Source organism: Dermochelys coriacea, chromosome 14 (assembly GCF_009764565.3).
Source record: "Dermochelys coriacea isolate rDerCor1 chromosome 14, rDerCor1.pri.v4, whole genome shotgun sequence".
Taxonomy (NCBI): Eukaryota; Metazoa; Chordata; order Testudines; family Dermochelyidae; genus Dermochelys; species Dermochelys coriacea.
In genome coordinates this window covers 35,579,412-35,591,917 of record NC_050081.1, presented here as the reverse complement: position 1 = coordinate 35,591,917, position 12,506 = coordinate 35,579,412, and the positions used below count along the sequence as shown (strand labels likewise).

Genomic DNA, 12,506 nt, shown 5'->3' with positions numbered 1-12,506 from the left:
GTAAAACATCAGAAAATCCACACAGGAGAGAGACCCCATAAGTGTTTGGAGTGTGGGGAAAGTTTCAGAATCACATCATCCCTTGTTTTACATCAGAGAATCCACACAGGAGAAAGCCCCCATAACTGCTTAGACTGTGGAAAAAGTTTCAGACGGAGGTCAGAGCTTGTTAAACATCAGGTAATCCACACAGGAGAGAGACCCTACAAGTGCTTAGACTGTGGGAAAAATTTTGTACGGAGGTCAGACCTTATTAAACATCAGGCAATCCACACAGGAGAGAGACCCTACAAGTGCTTAGACTGTGGGAAAAATTTCATACGGAGGTCAGACCTAATTAAACATCAGGCAATCCACACAGGAGAGAAGCCTCACAAGTGTTTGGAATGTGGAAAATGTTTCACACACAGATCACATCTTCTAGCACATCATAGGATCCACACAGGAGAGAGGCCCCATAAGTGCTTGGACTGTGGGAAAAGTTTCACAAACAGATCAGCCCTTGTTTCACATCAGAGAATCCACACTGGAGAGAGACCCCATAAGTGCTTGGACTGTGGGAAAAGTTACACACAGAGATCTCACCTCACTAAACATGAGAGAATCCACACAGGATCTAAACTTCTGTGACACATGACCAGAAAGGGTTAAGCTACTTGCAGGCTAATTGACCCAGATTCAACCTTTAGACACATGTTAGAAATCTTTGTAAATAGTAATTAGGGCCATTCCCCATTAGATAAGGTAGAGCTTTGAAATGTAAACTTTTATGGTTAAAGAACTGGAAGAAGATAATAATTGTACTAGTTATGTTTACTTACATTTTGTTAGAGGTTAACAGTGTAACCAAAGGGCTCCTGTCTAGGGCTGTATTTTGTTCAATCTGAGATGGAAAGGAAATATTAACAAATAGATAAAACTTGGGTGTAATAATGTCATTGTCTACATGTCTCTGTAAAGTTTCTGGAAAACTGTCTATTAACTGCTTTATGGATATTTACCTTATTTTAATCCATGTAATTAATTACCTTATGTTTAGGAAATAGAAGGTTACTTGAAAAGCCTATTGATGAAAACCTGATGAAAGGTTTTTGAAACAGACTCTTTGCAATTCTAATGCACCATCTCAACAGTGAAACTGACCTAAGGACGCTATTCATCTCTGCATGATCTTTGCCCATGCACTCTCTCTTTTCTTGTTGTAAGAAATCTTAGTTTAGTTACATGCTGACAGCCACTTCCTGTTATTTAGGTCAGAACTGAAGAAATCATTAAGTTGCTGGGTGATGTGTCTGATCCTTTGCGATTGGTAGAACGTTTTATATGACGAAGAAGATTTTCAGCAGTCCCCATCATGTTTAGGGAGCCATCCCAAGGCTGGGTTGCTTTAAGGGAGCTGTTCTTTGGCCTCTGTGTAGCAGTAAGGTTTTGTAGAAGCTCCTTTGTTGCTGGTTTGGTGAATCTAAGTATTGGAATAGCCACCAGTTTTGAGGATTGTCAGCCCCATTCTTTGCAATTTGCCCTAATTGAGCAATCTCTGTGTGCCCTCTCCGCACCCCCCTGGACCCTGGTCTCAACTTCATAAATGCCTTGCCTGTGGGTAAAGTTTCATTCAGCTACTGCACCTCATTAAGCATGAGAGAATCCACAAAGGTGTGAGAGTCCCTCGGAATTGGGGAGCTGGGGCTATTGGGGATCATGGGATAAGAGGCGAGGGAGAGCACCGGGGTAGAGAGGTGCTGCCTCTCCTCACTCTCCCCGTCTGCCCCTTCTCCCTGCCCCCTCAGCATTCAGACAAAGCCACTGAGAGGGGCTTGTTCAGAGCTGGAAGACCGTATATCTACTTGTGAGATTGGGGGGGTTTAAATGACGACAGACACAAATAAGGGGGACCTGATGAAAGAAATTTGAGACCCACTGGTCTACGCTATTATGGTCACCACTATTACAAAATGATGATAAATCTTGTACAAAGTACAAGCCCTGTGAGGTGTCCTATGGAAAGTGATGGTCTCCTGCATATTTTTGTCCTGTTAAATCGTGTGCATCCACATTGTGTTTGGAGGTATGAGATTTTGTTATGGGTTTGTTACTGAACCATGCTGGAAATCTGGAAAATGCCCACAGACTAGTCCTCAGAGCCAGTTGCTAAGTGGCCATTAATTGCTTAGCTGGCCATTCAGCAGCAGGAGTGGGGGATTGGGAACTAGAAATTTTAATTCACCCGAAGGATGGCTGAAAGCTCACAAATGCCACAGCACAGACTGTTGGTCACTATGAGAGTTTTCTCTATGTTTGCAAAGCTGGAAAACATCCACAGACTAGCTGCTCAGAGACAATGGTACTGGCACACCAGCTAGGTGCCAAGTGGCCATTTATTGCTTAGCCGGCCATTCACCAGCTGTGGAGCTGTGAACAAGAGAGTTACAATTCACCGGAAGAATGGCTGGACGCTCACTTAGGCCACAGACTGGTTGTCACCTGCCCCCCAGCTGTGGGGTGAACCTCAAAGAGAAGAATCAAAGTACAAGGGAGAATTGCCTCCATTTTTACCTCTCCTCTCCCATCTTTACAGAAGGTAACAAGATGGCTTGAAAGGCAACAGGGGCCTTGGACTGGGAAGGATGGACCAAGGAGGAAAGGAAATCCAGCCTGGGTCCTAAGAACTGTGAACTGCCTGCAACATTGGGTGGGGTGAGAAAAGCTGTTTCCTTCCAATCTTCCTTAGCGTGGTAAAGTTTGGGATTTAAAATGTATGTTTACCTTTTATTTTTGTTGTAACCAATTCTGATCTTTTCCTCCTTTCTCACTTGTGATCCCTTAAAACCTACCTGGCTCTAGTTAATAGACTTGTTTTTATCCTAACCGGTGTGTTTTCATTTAAGTGTTCGGGGGATTTCACTTGAGATAACCAGACTGTTTCCTAATCACCATCCTTTGTTGGGATAAGGAACTAATGAGCTTGTATCCCACAATTGATACCAGTCAGCTTTGTGTTCTTTGGGAATCACGGCGCAGTATCCAACCTGCCTGACTCATGAAAGGATACCCCCCCACACCAGCCTCTGCTTCAACCAAAACCAATCAGAGAAAAGATTTGCAGAGGGCAGTGAAGGGTGGGGGGACACACATCGACCCCTCCTGACAAGATTAAGGCAACTTCCCTAGCCTCATCTGCATGAAAGGAGGGACAGGGAGGCATAGCATACAGAATGGAGACCAGAGATTCCAACGCAAGAACCGCACTGAACTCTGGGACCAGAAAAGCAGGGAAGCACTGCATCATGGGGGATCTCTGCTCCATATATTAATGATCCTACACCTGCACGCACCCAGCTCAGTAGTTATCGGACCAATTCTAGTAATAAATCCTTGACTGATATCCAAAATACTGAAGCAGCCTAATTGCAATGTGAGCTCCTTGGAAAAAACACCACCCATAGCCAAGAGGGATCAGCTCTTATTGTCTAGCCTAAAGAAAATGCTTGAGTCATCAGTTTACCCATAAACAAATCTAGTGTTTTCCCTTGAACCATTGTATTTTTCCTACAAAAACTCCTACTCACATTCCAGTAAGTGTTCTGATGCATGGATCCAATCTCTGCAACAGTTCCACTGGGACGCCATCTTTTCCTGACTGATCGTGCTGGGGCCTCTGCCTGTTTCCAGCACTCAGGACCCTGTGCTACCACCCTCACCTGGGAACCGCGACCAGTTCAAGTTTCATGGAAATGGTGAGATTCTCTCTCTCTCTCTCTCTCTCTCTCTCCATTTTCTTTTTTACTTCAGCCAGGTATAGTTTTCTGTATATAACTTTTGTAGCCTTTAATAATGTAACTGTCATGTTTGTTTAGGCTCTCCTTGTGTAGTTATCACTATTATTCAATAAATAACTTTTATGGTTAAGTTGGTTGCCTCTCTCTCTCTCCTCTCTCTCTCTCTTGAACTTTACTCCTTTGTGTTTTAGCTTCCCCATTTACCCTGCAGCAACGCTCCTCTTACCTAAGCTAAAGATCCCTGGAGCGCCCAAAAATACTGTTTCAGAGTATCAGCCGTGTTAGTCTGTATTCGCAAAAAGAAAAGGAGTACTTGTGGCACCTTAGAGACTAACAAATTAGTCTCTAAGGTGCCACAAGTACTCCTTTTCTTTTTGCAAAAATACTGTGGGGTTTGCTCATCAAGTGGGTTACTACCCGTACAATTGTGACGTGAAAGTGGGGATAGGGATGTGCTGAACCTGTGACATACGAGGGTGGCAGCTTGGAAGTGGTGCTTGGCCCAGCCTATTGAGCCCAGGGCATATAAGGGTGACAGCTTGAAAGTGCTGCTTGATCCAGTTCACTCAGACTTGCTCTGTGTGTGTGTGTGTGTGTGTGTGTGTGTGTGTGTGTGTGAGAGAGAGCGAGAGAGAGAGAGAGAGAGAGAGAGAGTTCATCCTGTTCTGGGGCTGGAGGAGCCCAGCCCTTGGGAACCTAGGTCCTGAAGGATAGTTCCATTGGGAGAGGACTTGCAGAAGGGAGAAGTAGAGCTCCATATAAAAACACAAGTGACACAAGCAGTACATTGATAGAATTACAGAACCCCCCCGCCCCAGAAGAGTAACGCTAATAAATGAGCATACCCCAAAGTAACTGGCACATCAGGTAACAGTGTACGGACTGGAGAGTAGAAGATGCACAGCTGGAGTGCAATGCTGGAAGTAGAGAACTGGCTGGTGTTGCTATGGACTTTTAATTCATCACTGGCTGGCAAGCTGCACTCAATGCTGCATAGCTGGGAGTGACTTTGAATCTGGTGGCTGGCTGGGTATGAGCAGAGCGTGGAGGGGTCTGTTGTCCACACAGCGAAGCAGTGTAAAACATGTCCTGGGATGGAGAATTAAGCCGTTCAACAGTCCGCTCTGTACCCTGGGGTATGTCTCACCCACTGTCTCCTGGGACCCAGCATGGCCCCACTAATCTTTCGTCATTCAGCTCATCTTTCAGCATGAGAACAGGGCTAGTCGGAGAGAGGGAACCAGCCAACATCCTCAATTGCACTGGCTTTGGCTAAATCCTAAACACCCCCTGGGATAGGAGATTGGGGCTCTGCAATCACCCTTCCCCTCAGGCATCATTCTCCTTCCTCACCTTGTTTGTCTCTGTCCTGTTGCCTTCTGGCTCCTACAAGTCTGCCTTAGCCAGTGGAGACAGCACCACGTTTTGCAACAGTTCAGCTTGCTTGTGACTGGAGAGGCAGCTCAAAGCAAAGCGTTAAGCAGCCCAACACAGAAAGATGTTTTTCAAGTCTCACAGGGGCTGATCAGCCAGCGGACCATGCCCGGGTTTCTCCTGCAGGGAGGCTGCAAGTGAGACTGAGCCCTGGTAGCAGAAGTTTGTATGCAGGATGCACCCGTAATGCTGAGAAAAGCTGCCCACCTGTAACCGTGTCTTTGTGGCTCACAGCTGAGAATATCAAATTCAGGTCACACTGCAGGATAAATACACCCCAAAATGTTGGTGGTTTTTCTTCCAAAAGATATACCAAACCACCACAACAGTAAACTTCTCTCACACCACATTGGCTGACAAGAAGTGATGAAAGCAACTTGCTGAGGCATTCCAGTCTTTGTATCACCCCCCCCCAAAAAAAACATTGGATTGAAAGATGAGTGGTTCTTTAAAACCTGTCTCCTCAAATAACAAAAAGAAAAGGAGTACTTGTGGCACCTTAGAAACTAACAAATTTATTTGAGCATAAGCTTTCGTGAGCTACAGCTCACTTCATCGGATGCATTCAGTGGAAAATACAGTGGGGAGATTTATATACACAGATACACAGAGAACATGAAACAATGGGGTGTTACCACATACTGTAAGGAGAGTGATCACTTAAGATGAGCTATTACCAGCAGGAGAGCGGGGGGGGGGGGAGAAAACCTTTGGTAAAACATGTACGTTGGTCAAACTGGACAGTCTCTACATAAAAGAATAAATGAACACAAATCAGACGTCAAGAATTATAACATTCAAAAACCAGTCGGAGAACACTTCAGTCTCTCTGGTCACTCAATTACAGACCTAAGAGTGGCTATTCTTCAACAAAAAAACTTCAAAAACAGACTCCAAGGAGAGACTGCTGAATTGGAATTAATTTGCAAACTGGATACAATTAACTAAGGCTTGAATAGAGACTGGGAGTGGATGGGTCATTACACAAAGTAAAACTATTTCCCCATTTTATCACCCCCCCCCCCCAACTGTTCCTCAGACGTTCTTGTCAACTGCTGGAAATGGCCCACCTTGATTATCACTACAAAAGGTTTTCTTCCCCCCCTCCCCGCTCTCCTGCTGGTAATAGCTCATCTTAAGTGATCACTTTCCTTACAGTGTATATGGTAACACCCATTGTTTCCTGTTCTCTGTGTATCTGTGTATATAAATCTCCCCACTGTATTTTCCACTGAATGCATCCAATGAAGTGAGCTGTAGCTCACGAAAGCTTATGTTCAAATAAATGTGTTAATCTCTAAGGTGCCACAAGTACTCATTTTCTTTTTTTGAATACAGACTAACATGGCAGCTACTCTGAAACCTCAAATAACAGGTTCTTCTGATCCCAAAGAACCAGCCACACACTCAGATCTTACCCCAAAATCACACCATTGCCAATCCTTTCGTATATAAAATCTAAAGGTTTATTTATAGAAAGGAAGAGCACAGAGCAGGCTGGGGGATTAGCGGGGGGGCCTGGTGCTGGCAGCAGAGGTTGGACTCTCTCACACTCACTGGCGGTGGTGGGAAATGGAAAAAACTGACCCCAGCCTGCTCCACTCTCCCGGCTCCCAGCCACGTCGCTCAGGGGAGAGGGCAGAGCAGGGGCAGGAAGAGGTGGGGTAGGGGTGGGACCTGGGATGGAGGTGATGGGAGGGTTGTCCCAGGCCCCATATCTTGGTAGGGACAGCCAAAGAAAGAAAAGAAAGAAAGGTGAGAGTTAAAATTGGTTAAAATCATCAAATACATACAATAATTGCAAAGTTCTTGGTTCAGGTTTGTAGCAGTGAAGGAATAAACCACTAGCTTAAGTCAAGTCTCTGGTTGCTTCCAAATCTTTGGAAGGTCCTCCGTTCCCCAGTTAGAACGCTTCCCTTCGTATAAGTGCATAGTCCAGAGGTTTGAAAAAAAATAGAAATAAAATAAGGAAGATGTCATTATTTCAATTCCTGTGCATGTATGGAGGGAATATGAATTATAATTCATTTCAAAATTGGAAAGAACTTGAATTGCGATTGAAAAAAGGAAAAACTATCGATGAAGAAAATTTATGTGTGATCAAGGAAAAAGAAGAATATTGGCAACAAATATTAGAGCGTCTGATTGCTTTAGAGAGAGTTCTTGGTGGGCAAAATTTAGCATTCTGCGGCCACGGTAGAAATGAAAAATTATACACTCCAGGTAATGGAAACTTTAAAAAATTAGTTGAATACCTAGCTTTGTTTGATCCAGTCATGAAGGAGCATCTACGTAAAATAACTGATTATGAAACATGGGTTCATTACTTAGGAAAAAATATGCAGAATGAACTGATTCAAATCCTACCAATGCCATTAAAAAGAAAATTGTAGAAGCTGCCCTTCTGAAAAATAATTTGCAATAATACTGGACTGTACACCAGATATGAGTTATGTTGAACAAATTATGATGATCATTCATTTTGTGGACATGGAAAAGTCTGCAGATGAAGATAATGTTGAAATGCTCATAAAGGAACTTTTTTGGGGTTTCAGACCATTGAAGGAGACGACTGGAGCATTTATGATTGAAACAATTCTACAAGAGCTTGAAACAATGTCATTATCTGTTGAAAACTTACGTGGCCAAGGCTATGATAATGGGAGTAATGTGAAGAGTAAACACAATGGTGTGCAAAGGAGAATGATGGAAATCAGTCCTAGGGCCTTTTTTGTTCCTTGCAGTGTGAATTCTCTGAATTAGTTGTTAATGAAGCTGCTAGATGCTATTTGGAGGCAAGGAGTTTCTTTGACCTGGTGCAACCTGTTTATGTGTTTTTCTCAGGCTCAACATGCCATTGGGAGATTCTGACTCACCATATGAATTCTCTAACTGTGAAACCACTTAGTCAGACAAGATGGGAGAGTCTCATTGATGCTTTGAAGCCTCTACGCTATGAACTTGGAAACATTTATGATGCCCTAATTGAAATTTCTGATGACACTATCTTTACTGGATCATCTGGCAATATGGCACATTCAGATGCAGAAACTCTTGCAAATGGCCTTTCCAAGTTCGTATTTGTGACTTTACTCATTTTGTGGTATAATATCCTTCTCAAGATTAACCTCACTAGTAAGCAGCTTCTAGAAAAGAACTTGAACATATGTTCTACTATTCAAAAAGTGCAGCAAACTAAAAATATTCTGGAGGAATTCAGAAGTGATGAAGGGTTGGAAAGAACACTGGTAGATTCTCTCGAGTTTGCTGAAGAAATAGACTTTCCGACATAATCTGAACCAGAGCCAGTTTGCATTCAGCAAAAGAAACAGCAGTTTATGTATGAAGGATGGGACACACTCATTCAGAATCCAAAACAAAGGTTCAAAGTGAATTTCTACTTCACAGTCCTTGATATTACTATTCACTTGGTTGACGAAAGATTTCAACTGATGCAGCAGCTAGAGACTGTATTTGGCTTTCTATGATATCCTCAGCTTGCAAAAGAAAACAGCAAACCAGATAAGAGAATTTTGTATAAAACTGGAGTTGGCATTGACTCAGGAAAATTCAAAAGACATTGATGCTACAGATTTGTGTAGTGAGCTTCAGACTTTTTCAAGATGACTTAAGAAACATTCCAGTCCTGAAGAAGTACTGAAGTTTGACTGTAAAAATAAACTCTCAGACAGTTTTCCAAACATTTTTATAGCTCTACGCATTCTTTTAACTTTGCCAGTTTCCGTAGCTAGTGGGGAATGTAGCTTCTCAAAATTAAAATTGATAAAAACATATCTGTGTTCAACAATGGTGCAAGAAAGACTTGTTGGACTTGCCACAATGTCAATAGAGCATGAAATAGCTGGAAAACTGGACCTAAAAGAACTAGTGACTGAATTGTCAAAACTTAAAGCAAGAAAAGTCATGTTTTAAGAGCACAGAGTGTTTTTTATTCAAAGTGTTTTGTAAATACAGGTTAAAGTTCATTGAAGAGTTTTCTTATTTCTTTCCATATTGGATGTGGTGGTAATGGCAGTTAAAGCAGGATAGCATAATAGATGATTTTGAATTATAATAATAAAATTATAATTAACATTTTAATGCATTTTTATTTGAAATTGGACTGAAATGTCATCTATCTCTCGTGTACAAATCTATTCTGAAAATTTCGTGTCTCTATTTTATCTAATCTCAGAAACATTGGTTGGACAGGTGGACAAACCGAATAGTTTAAAAAAACCCAACAATGCTTAAAAACATTAAAAGGAAAAAAGGGGCAAAATGTTTCTCAGTTTACCAAAAGCCAATTGCATGGTTCGCCTAGGGCACCAGTTGCTGGCAACTTGTCTAGGGCCGCCCCTGAAGAGGACACCCTGCGCTGGGTTTGCCTGATTCCCACCTGTCCTGCTGAGAGCCAGCTGTGCTGAGGTCGGGGGCAGGTAGGTAAGCAGCAGTGTCTGGAGACGGGGGAGAGACCTCAGTTGCAGGGGGCGGTTGGAGGAGGAGTTGAGCCAGGTGATTCATCTGGAAGCAGGGGAACCCCACTCCGCCCCTCCCCTGTTCCTGCTCCCCCACCCCCTTTCTCCCTGGAGCCCCTGGCCACTCTGGACTGCGAGCTCCTCCTATCTGCTGTGCGTATGAAGTCAGTGTATCACCCCCCACCTGGGTACTGGTCTCCAATGAGCTGGGGTGACGGCACAGGGGGGATCTGTGGGTGCTGCAGCCTCCCTAGGTCTGGTGCTGCTGGCAGCTGCTTGTGTCTGAAGAGGCCTTCAGGTTCCTAACTCTGACTGGTTTCTTAAAGAGACAGTGCACTCCTACACTCACTCAGGCACACACACGCTCCCCCAAACATCACCGGGGCACCCTGCATCCAGGTTACTTCCCACCTGGGCTGTACTATGAGGCAACAGCAGCTATTGCTCTCCTGCCCTCTGGGGAAAGTGACCTGGAGGCAGGGAGCCATGGCGGGGCTCCTGACTCCCCGCCTCGCAGGGTGGAGAAGCTGCAGTCCAGCGGGTCAGCGAGCAGCGATGCCAGCTGCCTTACGCATCCAGGTCACTTTCCCCACGTGGGTGCAGGAGGGGAATGCAGGCTCTGGGGTGAGGGGCACGCACAGTGCAGGGGTTAGGGGGGCAGGAGGGGTACAGGCGTTGGGGTGGAGGGGGAAAAGCGCAGGGGTTAATAGTACAGGAGAGGGGAGGGCTTGAGGTGAAAGGGGCATGCACAGAGCAAGGGGTTGGGGTGAAGAGGGCAGGGTACAGGATCTAGGGGTACAGGAGGGGACAGGTGCAGGAGAAGCAGGGGTTGGGGTGAAGGGGACATGGGCCATTGCCCTTCACCAGGGGTTAGGGGTACAGGAGGGGGCAGGGATTAGTGGGGAGCCAATGGAGGGCACCAAATGCAAGTTTGCCAGGGTGTCATTTTCCGGTGTGCAAGGCCATGGGTTGATCGCTAGGACCTGGGAGCAGCTGGGGGGCGGCTCTGGGGGGAGCGATCGCGGGGCTCAGGCCCGGCCGCAGCAAGTGACTCGCAGCCGCTGCGACGACTCTGGCTCCCGGCGAGATCCCCGAGCCCCGGCGGCTGGTGCTGGGAGCCCGGAGCCCTGGCTGCAGCCGGGAGAGGGGAATCTCCAGCCGGGCCCTTCCCGCGGCTCCCCGGGAGCCTCCCCCAGGGCAGAGCCCCCAGCCCGGCCAGGGCCCCCTTCCCGGCCCGGCCCCTGCCCCAGGGGGCCCCGCTCGGAGGGAAGGTGAGAGAGACCCGCCCCCCGTCACCCCCGGGCTGCAGGGGGAGGGTTTGGCCCCAGGCTGCTCCCCGCGGACCTGGCTGCGATTCCCTGCCCCGGGCCCAGGAAAGCTGCCGCCAGCACCCGGGGTGTGCGGGGGGCAGAGGAGGGTGAGAGCCGGGGCACAGGCCCTGCCAGGCCGGGCGGAGAGGAAAACCCGGAAATAGTGAGCGACAGAGGGGATAAAAGTTGCCCCAGATGGGCTGAGCCAGCTGCAGTGATTAAAAAAAAAAAGAGGTGGGGGGCTTAGAAGGGCGTTTTCCTGCCCCCCTTCCCAGGATATTAGCTCCCATTTCCCAGAGCAGTGTCCTTAAATGCCCAGTGCATCGCAGAGCCTGGGCAGGGCTGCTCTCCCCCCTGTATAAGATGTTACTGAGCTGCTAAAGGAGACTTGATCCGTTGAAAATTTAGAGACACCCACCGCACACCACAAATATCATTGTCATACCTGCAGCTCTCGTCCCCTAATGCCCCTACTCTATTTACGCTACATTGATGACATCTTCATCATCTGGACCCATGGAAAAGAAGCTCTTGAGGAATTCCACCATGATTTCAACAATTTCCATCCCACCATCAACCTCAGCCTGGACCAGTCCACACAAGAGATCCACTTCCTGGACACTACGGTGCTAATAAGCGATGGTCACATAAACCACCCTATATCGGAAACCTACTGACCGCTATTCCTACCTACATGCTTCTAGCTTTCATCCAGATCATACCACTCGATCCATTGTCTACAGCCAAGCGCTACGATATAACCGCATTTGCTCCAACCCCTCAGACAGAGACAAACACCTACAAGATCTCTATCATGCATTCCTACAACTACAATACCCACCTGCTGAAGTGAAGAAACAGATTGACAGAGCCAGAAGAGTACCCAGAAGTCACCTACTACAGGACAGGCCCAACAAAGAAAACAACAGAACGCCACTAGCCATCACCTTCAGCCCCCAACTAAAACCCCTCCAACGCATCATCAAGGATCTACAACCTATCCTGAAGGACGACCCATCACTCTCACAGATCTTGGGAGACAGACCAGTCCTTGCTTACAGACAGCCCCCCAATCTGAAGCAAACACTCACCAGCAACCACACACCACACAACAGAACCACTAACCCAGGAACCTATCCTTGCAACAAAGCCCGTTGCCAACTCTGTCCACATATCTATTCAGGGGATACCATTATAGGGCCTAATCACATCAGCCACACTATCAGAGGCTCGTTCACCTGCGCATCTACCAATGTGATATATGCCATCATGTGCCAGCAATGCCCCTCTGCCATGTACATTGGCCAAACTGGACAGTCTCTACGTAATAGAATGAATGGACACAAATCAGACGTCAAGAATTATAACATTCAAAAACCAGTTGGAGAACACTTCAATCTCTCTGGTCACTCGATTACAGACCTAAGAGTGGCTATACTTCAACAAAAAAGCTTCAAAAACAGACTCCAACGAGAGACTGCTGAATTGGAATTAATTTGCAAACTGGA

At 46.1% G+C, this 12,506-nt stretch overlaps 4 protein-coding genes across 11 annotated transcripts in view; 2 read left to right on the top strand and 2 right to left on the bottom strand.

Moving 5' to 3' along the window:
* Positions 1 to 3,906, top strand: part of LOC119843295 (zinc finger protein 585A-like) — a 63,500-nt gene extending 59,594 nt beyond the window's left edge. For 3 of the 5 annotated variants that reach the window (XM_043496671.1, XM_043496672.1, XM_043496673.1), the window contains one exon: positions 159 to 3,906. In XM_043496671.1, the coding sequence (XP_043352606.1) occupies positions 159 to 630 (472 nt within the window). In that variant the 3' untranslated portion in view covers positions 631 to 3,906. The remainder of the gene's footprint in view (positions 1 to 158) is intronic. The other 2 variants (XM_038372486.2, XM_043496674.1) reach the window with 2 other exon arrangements.
* Positions 1 to 12,506, bottom strand: part of LOC119842642 (zinc finger protein 239-like) — a 1,225,455-nt gene that overhangs the window by 329,912 nt on the left and 883,037 nt on the right. The window lies entirely within an intron of this gene.
* LOC119843367 (zinc finger protein 664-like) overlaps positions 1 to 12,506 on the bottom strand; it is a 1,158,238-nt gene that overhangs the window by 411,561 nt on the left and 734,171 nt on the right. The window lies entirely within an intron of this gene.
* Positions 1 to 12,506, top strand: part of LOC119842634 (zinc finger protein 879-like) — a 224,907-nt gene that overhangs the window by 8,164 nt on the left and 204,237 nt on the right. The window lies entirely within an intron of this gene.